Source organism: Bos grunniens, chromosome 2 (assembly GCF_055505025.1).
Source record: "Bos grunniens cultivar Pamir isolate PY7600 chromosome 2, Bosgru_T2T1.0, whole genome shotgun sequence".
Taxonomy (NCBI): domain Eukaryota; kingdom Metazoa; phylum Chordata; class Mammalia; order Artiodactyla; family Bovidae; genus Bos; species Bos grunniens.
The window spans coordinates 118,366,949-118,382,672 of record NC_141166.1 but is presented as its reverse complement, the minus strand read 5'-3'; the positions used below and the strand labels follow the sequence as shown (position 1 = coordinate 118,382,672).

The 15,724-nt window shown below is 39.7% G+C and overlaps 1 protein-coding gene across 48 annotated transcripts in view; it reads right to left on the bottom strand.

Moving 5' to 3' along the window:
- Positions 1 to 15,724, bottom strand: part of OSBPL6 (oxysterol binding protein like 6) — a 217,547-nt gene that overhangs the window by 49,706 nt on the left and 152,117 nt on the right. For 27 of the 48 annotated variants that reach the window (XR_015148141.1, XR_015148153.1, XR_015148155.1 and 24 more), the window contains 6 exons: positions 15,222 to 15,344; positions 12,338 to 12,391; positions 11,170 to 11,283; positions 10,882 to 11,052; positions 7,843 to 7,975; positions 1,837 to 1,940 (listed from right to left, as the gene is read on the bottom strand). Coding sequence is in view for 43 of the 48 variants with exons in the window: in XM_086359641.1 (XP_086215767.1) it covers positions 1,837 to 1,940; positions 7,843 to 7,975; positions 10,882 to 11,052; positions 11,170 to 11,283; positions 12,338 to 12,391; positions 15,222 to 15,344 (699 nt within the window). In the remaining 5 variants the exon portion in view is untranslated. Of the gene's footprint in view, positions 1 to 1,188; positions 1,282 to 1,836; positions 1,941 to 7,842; positions 7,976 to 10,881; positions 11,053 to 11,169; positions 11,284 to 12,337; positions 12,392 to 15,221; positions 15,345 to 15,724 lie in introns of all 48 variants that reach the window. The other 21 variants (XR_015148130.1, XR_015148150.1, XM_086359564.1 and 18 more) reach the window with 3 other exon arrangements.

The window sequence follows — 15,724 nt, the reverse complement described above, 5'->3', positions numbered from 1 at the left end:
ATGTGGACATTCCAACTAAAAAAAAAAAAAAATCTTTATTGCTTGCAAAAATCTATTTTCAAATTAATCAGATTAGTAAGCAAAGTAACAAAGAATTGGTTATTTACACATTTAGAATTAAAAGAATGTTATCAGTAAAGTCAGAATTAAGGAAGAATTATTGTTCTTATTTAAAAGACACTGAAATATTCTAAAAAGCAGTCCTTCTTTGTGTTACAGATTGATTTACAGCATAATAAAAAGAAAAGCAAGATAAGAAGTCTAATTCTGATTGTGCAGGGCAAGAGTCCTTTATAATATTAATATATAGTTAGGACTGGAGTGGTAAAATTTCAAGCTTAAAGATTTCAAAGTAACATGAATTTTGACATGAGAGGTTGTAGGCTTTTACCATATTTTATATCATTGCAATGCAATGACATAAGAGGATCTTACTTTAAAATTTTTCAACTATTCATATAACTTATTTTAAATGAATTTCAAGGAAATTTATTATGAACCATGAAGACGTTAGTTCAAATTTTAAAAGTGACTGTTGATGGCCAATAATATCTGTTTTTGTAGAATCACAGAATTTTAGAGTTGAAAGGTAATTCAGAGACGATTAATGCAACTCTATCACTTTACCCAGAAGTTCATGGAAGCCCAGACAATTTAACAGAAATAAATGAGATTATACTGCCAGGAAGTCACAGTGATTAGACTAGAACCCAAGTTTGTTCATTTCTAACCTATTGCAGTCTTCATCTCATGTATTGATAGATAAAACATTGGACAAAGGTCATATATTGATAGATATAACATTGGACAACACTAACACATACAAGGCTCCTTTAAGATTTAGTATATATAAATGTTCATTACAACCCATTTGATTTGTAGTCTAGATTTTTAAGGTGACTTTCTGTTAAAATATGTTTTAATGGTTCAAAGGCCGTAATTGAGAATGAAAATGCCACTTGAAAGCCGTATTACATAATTTTAAGCTTTCTTTTAAATTCTTTTTACTTATGTCAAAATAAGAATAGATTTCTCACTATTTTAGATAATATAACTCAGTTTGAGAAGCACTAGCTTTAAAGCAGTTAACAGTTGCTTAAACTTTTAAAGTTCTAAGAACTGATATGTAAATACTAATATTTTAAAAAATATCTATAAATATGAATGAAGGAAAAGTAAGGTCTGTACCTGCAGTTGTATTTTTGTATCTTTGCTGACACTTTTTGTTCTCCATCGTCTTGTGACCCGCTTGTCTTTCTTTGAAATATCTACACAGTTAGCCTACATTGCATAAATAGTTAAAAGCAACAAAGCATTATTAAGTTAACACAGATAATACAGGCATAGACAAAGAGAGCACAGCAAGTTAGTAAAGAATCATTGTTAGATACCTAAAGCAAACCAGCCAGGAGATGAAGGTGCATCTGATGCATAAAGGGTATTAAAAGCAGAGACAAAAACAAAACATCTTTTTCTGCTATACAAAATGAAAATAGGATTAGAGATCTTTGGTGTTTTTCTGCTATAATTGGGTACTTACAGTACCCAAATTATACCTTCATAATTATCATTTCTAATGCAACATAAATGTGGAAGAATGATTCAGATATTCACTTCTAGTTAGTCTGTATTCAAATGTACAACATTTTAAAAAAGACATCTTAAAACAATGACACCAAGATTCAAAAAGTTATTAAGAATAGCTCCAGAATATAAGCTAATCTGTATTACAGTTACGTCCCTTTAAATATTGCCTTATATATTCATATAACAATTCAGTAAAAATTCTGAGTGAATATTTTAAGTTCCTTTGACCAGCAGCTATAATATGTTTACCTGCATGTCAGTAAAGTTAGGTGCTGACTGAGTTCTCTGAAGTATTTCCAAATTTTGCAGGAGTTTGCTAAGTTCCACAAGGTTCGACTGGCAGTGTGCAAGGTCTAAAACAGATCAGAAATAAAAATATGTTACAACTGGGCAGGAAGTGGTGGTGATGATAATAACAGGCAGTCTATCCAAATTATGGCAAATATGATCAGGTAGATTTATGTTTAAGGACGATGATACTGGCAAATGAAAGAAAACAGACCCTTCTCTGGTTTAGAACCATAAAACCACTGATAATTTATTGGATGAGTTCAAAACCCACTCTTACAGATGAACAATTAGTGTAGAAAGCTATTAAAAATCTCAGTGAAATTGGGAGATTCTGCTGAGATGGCCTTTGTCACATTAGAAGCACACTCCAGGGAACTTCAGTGGTGGTTCAGTTTTGCTGTTAGGAACGTGTCTACCTGCTGTGAAGGTCTTCGTGTGTAGGACTCAGAACCCCTGCACACCCTACAGAGAGCAGGGCAGCAGCAATACACTAGGGGCCAGGCCCCACCCAGGCGCCACCTCTCAGCAGCATCTGCCCTAGGCTGGAGTCTGGGTGAGCTGTTCAAGTGCTGCTGTGGCTCTTCCAGGGAACTCTTGGCCATCAGTGGCCTTTAAATTCCTCAAGAGAGGAAATGACCTAACAGAGGCGGCAGAAGAGAGTACCGCGGAGGCCAGGACCCTTCCATCACTCCCTCCTCATTTCAGGGGAGGCAGCACCATTATACTCCTCCCATTTCCCCCACGAAGAAAATAAAACAAGTGGCTTGGATGGGTAGGAAATACAAAAGATAAAAGGGAAGGGATGAGAGAGAAAAGCAGTACAAAGAAAGAAGGAAGGGGTTGGAGGGAAGAGGAGAAAGAAGATGGTGAAAAGAGACCTCATTTTAACTTGCCTTAAAACTGCATCCATGAGCATGCTGACAGGGACATAGCCTAACACTACCTGTACATTAAGCATTCTATTTGCTAAATTTTACATTCATTCTTCTTTAATAACTGTGATTATTCTATACAAATGGTGTATGTAGGTAGTATAGAGATCTAAAAATGGGGCTTAAAATCCTTTCTAACAGAATGGAAAGAGAATGGATTTGATTGAAGGCAAAAGGATTCAAAACTAAGGGTTGGGAAACATTGATTTATTTTAATTTCTCAGCTGTAGTTTTCTTACCTGTTGAGTGGTAACAGTTAATATTTACTCTCTTACCTTCTTAATGAAAGTAGCAACTGAGAAAATTCTATGAAAACCAGAAACTGTCTTTATGGAATATTAATTGCACTATGTCTAATCATTCTTCTAGAGCCTTAACTTGGAACAAGCCTCACCATTTCTTGACACTTCTATCAGGATGGGGAACACATGTATACCTGTGGTGGATTCATTTGATATTTGGCAAAACTAATACAATTTGTAAAGTTTAAAAATAAAATAAAATTTAAAAAAAATATGGAAGAAATGAAATCCCTGGCAGAATTTTACTCCTTGCCTAGGTGTCTGATTGTACATAAGGATTATAAAAATTTACCCAAGACAATAAAAATACCTTTTTAAAAAATCTCTGGAATTTCATTAAATCAAGATTAAATCTATTTTTAGAATCTGGGAAAAAGGCAAAATTATGCCAATAAAGGACTGTTGAGATAGTTTATAATAGTAAAAAATTGAAAATTTAAGTATATACCGGTTTACTTATTTTCTCATCATCCCTACTTTGTCCTAAAAAGAACTCTATCCAATATTCTGTAATAACCTATATGGGAAAAAAATCTGAAAGAGTGAATATATGTATATGTATAACTGAATTGCCTTGCTGAAATGAACATAACATTGTAAGTCAACTATACTCCAACATAAAATAAAAAGTTAAATTAAAAAAATAAAAGAAATATGTTATCCAATTGTGCAATAACTAAATTAATTAAGGTTCCCCGATGGCTCAGTAGGTAAAGAATCTGCCTGCAATGCAGGAGAAATGGGTTTGATTCCTGGGTCAGGAAGATCCCCTAAGAAGGAAATGGCAGCTCACTCCAGTATTCTTGCTGGAAAATCCCAGACAAAGAGGAGCCTTGTGGACCACAATCCAAAGGGTGGCAAACTGTCGGACACAACTGATGACTACACACTCAGAGCACATCCAAAGTTATCCATTTACTATTTCATTTGGGTACCGCTGGTTAGGAAGACACTAGGCAACCAGCACAGGGCTAAGCATAGGGAATATAGCGATAAAGTAAGATTTATGGAATTTACATTCTGGTTTAAAGAAAATATATACAATAAATAATCTGTACCTTAAACTATTATGTACCCATTTTAGTGATGGATATACTGGTACACAAGGAAGGCATATAAAATACTAATTTAACATTTTACATCTGTGAGAAAAAATGCTCTCCAAGAGCTAAGAAACTCCCTTACATACTTGAGATATGGATTGACAGACATCCAGACCTATGAATAGCTAACCTCTTTAAGTACTGGAACTATAAATGTTATGGGTTCAAGAAGATGTTACATGATGAACTTCTGAACTGCAACCAACCTCAATGATGGGACTCTCTAAAATGATCAGAATAGACCAAAAACAAAGTGCTGTGGTAGTTCAAGAAAGGGATAGTTACTGTGGTTTGAGGTTGTCAGAGTAGATAACACAGTGGAAACTTTTGTGGGTCTGGAGGACTGATAGAGGATTCAGAAAAACAGGAAGATGGAGAAGGGCAGAGCAGTCACAGCAGGTTGAGAAGAACAGCCTGTGCAAAGGCATGGAGGCAGGAACGTGCAAGGACACTCTGGAGATAGCAAGTTCAATTTGGCCTCTGGAAGGCAAGGTTGAGAGGGTAGGCAGGGCAAGAAAGCTTAAAATTGGATGTGAAATGCTGGGCTAAGTAATTTGGACTACAGCCCGAGTCCACAGAAAACCACTTGAAGACATTTTTGCAAAAAGTTATTTTAAGAAATAAGAGGTCTTGAGGGACTATATATTTTATGTAGTGAACAAAGATTTGTCTTTGGGACCAGTAAATGTGGGTTGGCTGGAGTCTGTGGGTTGGCTGGAGCCCCAGCCTCTCCATCAGGGCAGTGCATAACTGGGAAGATTCCTTAACCTCCACGCATTTCACTTTCCTCATCTGCAAAGTGGGGGCAGCAGTAATACATATATCTCATAGCCAAGGGCAATGGAATGATGCCCGCTAAGTGCTGGCACCATCTGTGAACACATCCAAGAGCAGCAGCTCCCCAGGAGCCTCTGAGAGCCACGGAGTCACAGAGCAAGAGAGTGAGGTGCAGTACCAGTCAGAGGCCAGTGAGCAAAGACAGAGCATGAGTTAGCTTGGCAGAAATGGAATTCCAGAGGAAGGCAGATGAGGAGGAGAGGTGGGGGCGGGGTGGGTTTCAAAGGAATAACGACCTCAGCCTTCGCGGGATGAACAGGCTGGGAGGGGCAGAGATGACAGAGTTTTCAGGAGTGGTTATGACGGCAGCACTGACAAACACAGGGGAATCCAGGAACTGGGGCCGTTTCCACAGAGGAGACAGAATTGGTTTTTGACAGGCTGAGAAGAGAGTGTGACCAAGTGCATTAATAAAAGTGTCAACAGTGCAGGAAGTGGCTGGGAATGCAGCACACGCTGCGTACAGAGGTCTGAGATACAGACAGTGTTCGGCCTTTTTGAGGGAAATACGGTACAGTGATGAAGAGCATACGCTCCGGAGTCAGACCATGAGTCTGAATCCCAGCTCCATCGTCACTAGCTGTGTCAACTTGGTTAAAGTGACCTGACTTCCCTGAGCCTATGTTTTCTCACCTGTAAAGCAGCACTGAGAGGATTAAATGAGTCAATGCATATAAAACCCCTAGAACAGCATCTGCTGCACAAGACGTGACCCATCCTATCAACTGCCACCACGACCACTACCATCTTATCATCACTATCGTCATAATAGAGACTGCGGCTGGAAGCGTGCCTGTTGTTTCGGAAGCGCTGAGCATAGTCACTGGAATCAAGCTGATCTGGGTTAGCCCTGCACTCTGCCAAGTACTTGCTGTGTAACATGGACAAGTTACTCGACCTCTCTGAGCTGTGGTTTTCCTATTTAGAAAAATATGGCTCGTAATTCCTGCTTGGTACTATTGTGAAAACGTATAAAAGACCACATATGTAAAGTACTTAACTCCGTGCCCGACCCACATGAGCACTCAATAAACTGTGCTTATTATTACTGAAGCTAAAAGCAGAATACTCAATCTTGACCATCCCTACAACCAAGGCTGACCAGAGTAGAATCCCAGTGAAACAGAGGAGGAACAACTGGAAAAAAAGGGAAAACTTCACAGGACCTAAAAGCAGAGGCCCATTAGACAAGGTCTTGCAGGGCGGGTCAGAGGACGAGGCTTGAAAACACAGCAGAAATCAGATGGCCTCTTGTTGCCAAGAACACTTTTGTCATAGAGTCATAAGGGCCAAGTCAACTTAGGGGAGAGAAGCTGGAGTCTACAAGCAGGAACAAGGGAAGTGGGAAAGACTTAGGTTGTTCCCAAGAGAAGAGATCATTCCTCCGCTAAATCCTGAAGAAGACAATGGCAGGATGAGGACACAGGTGGAGAGGTCAGGATGGGGAGAAAGGAGGGTCACCCCCAAGGCTGGCGAAAGGGCACAGGGATGGGCCACAGAGTATTTAGAAGCACGCAGAGAGACAGAGACATCCCCCACCAGTCACGGGCTTCTTGGCATCAAGGCCAATATCTATTTTGGCCACATGAATGCACTTTTGTCCTGGTGGACAGTCTCCATCTTTTCAACAACGCTGGTGGCCAGGTTGAATGCCACAAGCATGTACAAGGAGGCAAAAAGTAGAGGAGAGGCTGACTGTCTGGCACAGCCGAAGAGGCGAGTGAGTCTTCAGTATGTAGGACAGTGAGTTCAGCTTCTTCCCCAACCTGAAGTTCATAAAGGCAAAGTAATATTTGTGTGTTTTGTGTATACAATCAAATAAAACCATTTCAATGGAATGTTAGTTTGACACACTTAATGAATATAACATCCCCCTCAAAGTCATATTTTTCACATAAATATTGAGCTTGGGATGTGGAGAGAACTAATAAAAATGCCGCAGACTTTGACTTCACGCATGTGTAGAGCAAAAAAAAAATTTGTTTTGGTCAGGGCATGAACACAGATCACCAAATTTCAATTTTTCTAAGTGAGGTCATAAAATAATGTAACATTTCACCATAACTTTATAAAGGAAAAAATTTAATATTAAAAAAAGAGTTAGGCTGAATATCGCCTAAAAATAATTTAAAAATTAAATCAATTTAGATTTATTAAATACCTGTTATTCTTTTTTCTTTTCATTTTTGAATGTCAAATGAAAGCCATCTCACAGACTGGAAATGGTCTGCGGATCCAGTTTGAACCAACATGCTCAAGTTCACGACATGGAAGGAAAAAGCTTCTGCAGGTCAAGAGGCTGAGAGATGGTATAATGAAGGAATTGTGTACTAGTTCAGAGCATTCAGTAACTGATCCAGAGTGGGACACCACCACCATGTAATGGTGGCTATAAGATGCGGTATAACATGGCTATTTATTGCCGGTAGTTGGGGAACACACACTGTTCTGCAGGCCAGATAGAGCAGCAGAGAAGCAGCCGTGTAAGTGACCTAGTGGACTGTCAGGAGAGAGGGTGGGGGGTGCTCCCAAGGCAGCACTCAGCTGGGTGATTGCCCCCAGGTGCAGGGTGTGGGAGGCTAAGGAAGCCAGAGGAAACTGCTAAGGAAAGGAGCTGAGAGGGTTGCAGTGGGTGGAGTCAGCGTAAGGGTGAAACCAGATTCAGTAGTTCTGAGGGTGCAGGAGAATGGACAGGAGAGAAACCTGAAAGGTGAGGGACCCACGCAATTTGCCCCTTTTGTGTCCGTCTTGTTGGCTCACCCTGAGAGCCCACACTGGGCATGAACTGACCTTCTGCACACCTGTCCATCTCTTCCGAGTCCTGTAGCCAGGCTGCCACCTTGCTCTGGCCGGTCGTGCAGGTTGCAGGGAGGCTGCTGCTACAGGGCAGAGGGGACTGCCATGGAAAGCTGTTTGGCTGCACCTACAGCGAACAGCAAAATGTGTAGGGTTAGGCAGGAATAGTACATGTAAGTGACTAAAAAGAACACTAGCGTCCTCAAGGCGACATTAAACAAGGGGGGGAAAAGGGCAAGCTCAAAATATGTAAGAAGCCTCTTGGCTAAATGTGGTACAAGCTCAGGGGAGTCAAAATTCATAGGTGATAACAACACTCGTTAAGCTGCCGTCTCCACCGTACAATGAAGCGGACAGTGCTTAAGAATGTTATACTTGCAAGGACCTGCCAACTCAAATTTTCAATGGTTTTTAATTACCCACTAAGTTATGGTTGATAGTGTCGTTCTTGTAGCCCTCAACTCACGACTGAAGGCCTTTACTTTTTGAAAGCTCTCTGTACCCTTATGACTAACTCATGGTGTTATCAGCCACTTGTGATTCTTAAATACATTATGCACCAGCAAGCATCCTTTCCATCAAAATATTGAAAACTGCATATTCAGCATGACATTGCATACTAAAAACTGTAACATATAAAATGGCAGTCTTGGGAATTCCCTGGCACTCCAGTGGCGAGGACTCGGCGCTTTCACTGACGGGAGCCTGGGTTCTATCCCTGGCCAGCAAAGTAAGATTCTGTAAGCCACACAGCATGGTAAAAAAAAGAGGCAGCCTTGGCAAGTTATTATTATCTATAGCTGACAGACTTTCTATTAAAGAGATTCTATGTGAAATAAAGTTGTATGAAGTATGTAGATATTAAAGTGAGTGTGAGAAACACTCCAAGAAAAAAGCAGAAACTTATTCCCCTAAACCTCAAAAAATTTTAAAACTCCATACTTGACTTTAATATTCAATTACAACTGATTGTGTCTCTTGTAAATCATTATGAAGTGAAGGATGCACATGCTTAGCAAATCCAGATTTATTTATCACCCGCAAAGGGCCACAGAGCAATTAACATTCTGGAACCTCATCATTTGATGCCTAGAAAGCAAGCAAAGTGATAAAAAGCTCTTTTCACTCTTTATTGCATTTTGATAAATGCAATGGAAATCTTTCACTGAGTTAGATCTTAGAGGTATGTCATTTGTAATGAGAGCAATACATCTATGAAAACCAGAGCTGAAGCCCTTTCTTATTCCAAGGCAAACAATGGGGAGGATTTGGTTTCAGTTCTCCAGTCTCAGATGTCACCCAAGTTATTTAATACATAACACAAGAGATGAAAATAATGCATCTTTTGTCAACACTCTGTGCCAAAGACACAGGCAGAATCTGGAAGAACCAAATGATTAAATATGTATATATATTTAATATCCATCTAGAATACATTTCTTGTTTAACTTGGACTAACTCTGGGATTCATTCCACTTTGTGATGAGAACACAGGAAGCCCAGAGAATCTTGGGGACTATCTTGAACATCTTGTGTGTGTTACTCAGTAAGTGCCCTGTTCCCTAATAACCCCGATTTACTGATTCATTAGTCCTCTGGAGAAGGAAATGGCAACCCACTCCGGTATTCTTGCCTGAAAAATCCCACAGACAGAGGAGCCTGGCAGGCTACATAGTCCATGGGGTCACAAAAGAGTTGGACATGACTTAGTGACTAAACAACAATTGATTCATTTCCTTATATTTCAGAAGTAGTTAGTATTAGGGTTAATCCAACACCCTGTTTCTAGGAGAGAGATTTTCCAGAATGAAATATGTCTGAGAGCCTTGTGAAATACTGGGTTAGTCAAAAAGTTCTTTTGGGTGTTTCTGTAGGATGTTATGGAAAAACCTGAATGAATTGTTGGGTCAACCAAATATGATTAACAGGATTTAACAAAAAGTACTTAAGTAATTTCCATCAAAACAGCAATAGCTAAATACAGCTGTATTTAATTTAATCTGATTTGATGAGTCTTCCAGTTACCCCATGAGGTTTTTCAATGCTTTGTAAGGAAACTTGGATATATGTTAGTCCATACATCCCTATGTAGGAAAACAGAGAAAAGCAGACCCTTCACTGAAACGCACTTAAACTCAGTTCCCTGTGGCAGCCAGTTGTTCACAGATGTCTCTATTCTCAATATCAGGTGCCAAGTAAGAAACTGGAAGAATCCTGGGTAGTGCAATGTGGCTATGGTTCAGAAAACCTAATTATTGCAGCAGAGGCAAAAACAGCTCTCTCCCTGTTCCACTGACTTAACCTTGGTTTTTAACAGGCAACACCTCTAGTGTTTCAACACAGAAAAAAACAGCCCAAAGAATAGCTTCAGCCTCCCTTAATCTGGTACAATGGAAAAGACACTGATTTTGGAAACAAAGATGAAGAGTCAGATGGAGCTGAGATGAAGACTCAGCTGATAATATCTTCTGGAAAAATTCTTAACTGTCTCTGAGCTTTGGCTATATTAAAGACTAGAGATGAATGAATGTCCAACGCTTAACACAGTGCCTAGTCTCAAATAGGCCACTACTTATATCACTGTCGCAATCTCTAGCCCACTTGCCTTATCATGGGAAAATTCACTGGTCTCTTTCGTAGTCATGTATATATTACAGCTCAAGGCAAAAAAGCAAGTTTCATTCTGAAAACACTGTGGTCTTCTTATTACCACCCAGGAAGACATTGATTTCTAGGTGTTGATTAACCAAATGTTCACTCTACTCTCTAATATGCTTATAAAGCCATGTAAAATTAAGATGTAGTCCATTCATAGGAAAAGTAACTGTTAATTCTCTTGGTGATCCACATTTCCATCTAATCTATTCTATACTTGTAATTAACTTTGATGCTAAATGGCATCAAAGTTGTCTTCTGAGAGTTAGTTTACAAAGCCAACCTTCTCCTCCTGGTTTGTCAAATGAGACTCCGTAAATATGTCTGCATAATCTTCCAAGCAATTTCTGGGCTGACTTTTACATAACGAAGTCATACCTTTCCATCCACAACTGAAACATTAGCAGCTGGTGAGGATTCAGCTGTGGAGGTTGAAGGAAATATGTGAAAACTAGCATCTCGTGGTGATCTCACAATTTCATTCTGCCGATACAATCGATGATGGCGCAGTTTGGAGACCCATGCATCAAACCAGTCCTGGGATTTCACCTACAACAATTGAAAAAGAGGAACAGGTAATGGTGAAACCAATCTCCTGTCTATCCACTAGTCTAGGCAAATGATTTCCCCAGATATTGGCAGAGAAACCTCGAAAGGCATCTTTACCTTCAAATGATAGATGTGTTCTTCTGTGTCAAGGTCTATTCTCCGAGCTTTCTTTTTAATTGACATGACAGAGAGTCCCACATCGATGCTTCCATGGACCTTCCCTTTTTGGATCTGAAATCAAAAGACTGGTTAAAAGGCTGGAAGGGTATGTGATCTGATGTGTTTCTGTACTGAAGTGAGCTTAATGTAAACTCTCATTTACCTACAGGAGATGGAAGATCACACCTCCTGAACAGAGAGGAAATGGATAAGGTTCTGAAGTTAAGGCCCTCAATCTGAGGACAGCTGAAGTTGCAGTGACTTCATGCCAATTTCAATAAGTAAGACTATTCATCTCATTCTTGTTTTGGTGTAACTATAATGTCAATTCTTTGTAATTCTAGATTACACAGTTTATATCCTAAGATACTTTTTCTGATTCCTAAAATAACTATGGTCCATCTTTGACCTACAACCCCAAACATACCCAAGTAATCAGCTAGCAGACAGCCGCAGGGTAGAAATGGGCAGTTGGGACTGAGTGCACAGAGCAGTCAGCTCATCTTCTGGTTGCCCTCATCTGATCAAGGACACACAGCTGACTCATGAAGGAGCTAGGGTCAGAACTGAAATCTAAGCCCTCTGTTATTTCTCCCACACACAATGATAAGAAGGAGAGCGTTTTCCAGTTTCGCATGCAAACAATAACTTTTGGTATTAAAGAAAAGTAATTTGGAATAATTTTAGAGCTGGGATGCTCAAGATAAAGGAATGTACGAAACAGAAATGAAGTCCATAGATAAGTCTTAAAAAAACATCAGTAAGAACACATGCTAAATCTCAGAAAAAGCACATAAAGCATAGTTTATTGAGAAATGCAGGGAAAAAAGTCTACTTGAGTTTTCTAAGACAGAAAGGGTGATTTTTGTTAGTTGGTGACTTTTAGGTTTAAGCTTCTGTTTTTAACAGCATACATTACAACAGTTAAATTTTCATGCGGCAGTTTGAGATTTTATGCTAGTTTGAACGTAAGCATAAAACACACCTTCCATGCAACATGGAAGTTTGGTAGGTTGTTAAGTCTTACAGGCACAGAAACACATAGAAAACTATGGCACAATACTTGTACACTGCGGTGCTGACTCACTTCAAGCAGAATTCGAAACCAATCTTTTTGTCTACTTACATCAAGTGGTGCCTTTGAATACTTTAACATTCCATTATCCAGGACAAAAAAACGCTGCAACAACCAAACAGTCCCCAGTTACTATCAGTATTTTTAATTACATAAAACATTCACAAGTGTGGGTCTAATATTGCTTGGTACTTAGTAATCAATACGTTTGACCATTTCCATGTATTTGAATTTAGTGCACCTGGCCACAGCCAGTCACATGAAATGGTAAGGAAATCTGAGCTCATAGGGTTCTTTTACACATAATCCAATGGGGATGAACTCTTTCACCCCAGTTTTTCTTGTCTTTTCTTTTTGGCTGTACCGCACAGCTTGTGGGGTCTCAGTTCCCTGACCAGGGACTGAACCTGGGCCACAGCACTGAAAGTGCTGAATTCTAACCAGTGGACCACAGGGATCTCCCCCATCACCACGGTTTTTCTTAATGGGGGTGACATCAGAGCCTATATCTAGGACTTTCTGAATAAACTACACTTGGGTGTTTTTCAAAGTAAGAAATGAGAATAAACTGAGTTAGGTCACAGTGATCCCGTGAGGAACTTGACTAACTGTTTACTTTTCCACCTTGGAGGTCAATTCTTGACTTTCCCTAGCTACCACCGATAATTCTGAAAATACCCAGGTCTGTAAATAGAAGCCAGTGGACTGGAGCTATGAATAATGAATTATCTGGAAAGTTTAAAAAGTAGCCTTATCAATATGCTTGCATCTCCACTTAGGAAAGTACTTCCATTTCACTATTAGTAAAGCAGATTAAAAATTATTTCTAAACTCTCTTAAGGGGGAATAAATATATATACGTGGAGTGGTTTCTGTCTCTTCCAAGATACTCTTGGTCCAGTCCAAATGAATCTAGCTATTTTTGATCCACAAACCTCAGGAGCTCTTTGTGGTTGATTTCCTTTCCATGGACAATTGACAGGAGAACAAACAGCTCCCATGACCCAGTCACACAACGGGTCCAGGGTCCGCTAGTCTCCACAGATGCAGGTAAATTACTGTGGCTGGTAAACTACTCGGCTGGGAAGTTTTTATGTGACTTAGGAACTCTAGGCTGCTGAGGTGACAGGCAGTCGGGCCTGCAGACACCCTATACACAACTCACAGAAGGCCAGTGTAACCCCTTTGTTACAGATCTAGGGGGCACCAAGTAAGCACCGCAAGAAAGGATCTCTACAGCTGAAAACTACTTGATTTTTTGATGGCCTATGACTTGGGCAATCAAATGGACTGATGCTTGAATAAATACAGGATCACAGACCAGGAGCAAAGGAGACGCAAGGGAGGACGTACTTCTGCTCATGTAGTAAAATTTTCTAAGGGAAGATCCAGAGACAGCTGCTGCTGAACCACAGCCAATTTTGCTGAAACATGCACTGAGAGTGCTAAATGAAAGTCAGCAATTCAGATAAATGTGTTTCTTTGACCCCTTTCTTCTATTTTTCCATTTCTATCTATCAAAGAATTCTAGCAGAGATAACCTATAGGATGGTCATGGGGAGGAGATAAGCAAGGCCATTGATTTGAGGAACTGCAAAGGGGGAAGGTCAGAATGAAAGGCAAAGGTACTTCCAGGAAGGTGTAAGGCCAGTTGGCCAAAATCCAAGAGAGATCAAGGGTGGAGAGAGATTCCTGGTACTGGTATAATATTATGGGTTCGAGGAGACTGCCAAGGTTTCTGACAAGTGAGAAAGAAGAAGACTCTTTGATTTGCTTTTATCCCATCCTCAGAGATGGGGAGTTGAGGCAACATTTCCCATCTGTTAATTTTTAAGTCCTTTCCTTAATTTGCAAAAAATACATTTCCTTAAGGACGTTATAATCCATAACCTCCATTGTTGAGCCAATGGGCAGCAACCACCACTCCATTTGCACCCCCAAATCCATCTGCCTTGAGATGAAATCCATCAGCACATGTGGCAAGTAATGAACCTGTTCTTCCAGTGATTCTAGATAGATCCTGGTGGTCTATCCAAAGGCTTGTCTTAAAAACAGAGTACAGCTTGCTTCTCCTAAGTGTCCAGAATTCTTGCTACTCACGTCATTGCAATAATACAGTGCAAAATATTTTCTTCATAATTAAAACTGGAAGATGGAAAAATTATGTGGAGTTGGGGAGAGAGGAATACACCATATATATTAAAGGGCAGTAGACAAACTTCCAAGACAAGTGATTTTCCATCTTTAGTTTGCACTGGCAAACAATAATTCTAGGAATTTACTCCAAGAACTTAAATGGAAATTAATGTATAAGAATCTTCATCAAAACATCATACAGTAAAAAATCAGACACATGTACACACATGAAAATAGAAACTGGCTCAGTAGTGGTGGGATATATAGCATAAATCCATCTGATGAAATACATGCATGAATTTGAAGCAGCTTAGAATTATAAGAATATTTAATAAGAACATATTTATCCTAATTTAAGTTTAAAAAGCAGAGTACACAACAGTATGTCTAAACTGGGTTTTAAATACCATGTAAAATATTTTTTCTCTGCTTACAGACATTACAGAACTCTGACTTAAATAGATACGATAGGTTGCAGCTTTATGGTTAAAATAAGGCTGTGAAGTGAAGTCACTCAGTTGTGTCCGACTCTTTGCTACCCTATGGACACGAGGCTCCTCTGTCCATGGGATTTTCTAGGCAAGGGTACTGGAATGGGTTGCCATTTCCTTCTCCAGGGAATCTTCCCGACCCAGGGATCGAACCCAGGTCTCCCTCATTGTAGACAGACGCTTTACCATCTGAGCCACCAGGGAAGTAAATAAAGCTGTATAACCACTTAGTGACACCAAGTAAGAGCCTCTCTAATTATGAAGATGATATGAAGATGAAATGAAGATGAATGTGATGAAAATGTTACCTTGTGCCAGCCTTTTAAAGGCCATTTTCTCTTCTTTAGCATAAAACCTTCATGTTTGTCTGGTCTCTGGACATTGGTTTGGCCTATTTTCAGTCCTTCTATAATTTCCCAGCTGTCAGCTTCCTAAGAGAAAAGAAGAAAAACAAATCACATATTTCTCAGTGTTTGACAACACACTTAAAGCAAATTCCTAGGTAGAAGTTGCTTTTGAAACAGCACTCAACCCATCAGAAGTATGAACATCATTCTGGAGCGTTCTGTAACATCACACACAGCTATGCACTTATAACTGAAGTGAGAGCAAGTTCCTGGGTATACCTGGAGGAATGCAGGCCATCAGAAATGAGCTGGACAGAGGTGAAGTCTGGGGTAGAATGGTTTTGATTGCCTGCACTCACAAGATTTAAAATGCACTTTTCCAGGCAGTTCATCTCTGGGGACAGAGGCACATTAAAGTTTTAAAATAAGATCATTTTGATGAAACATGTTCAATTAGCGTGTGG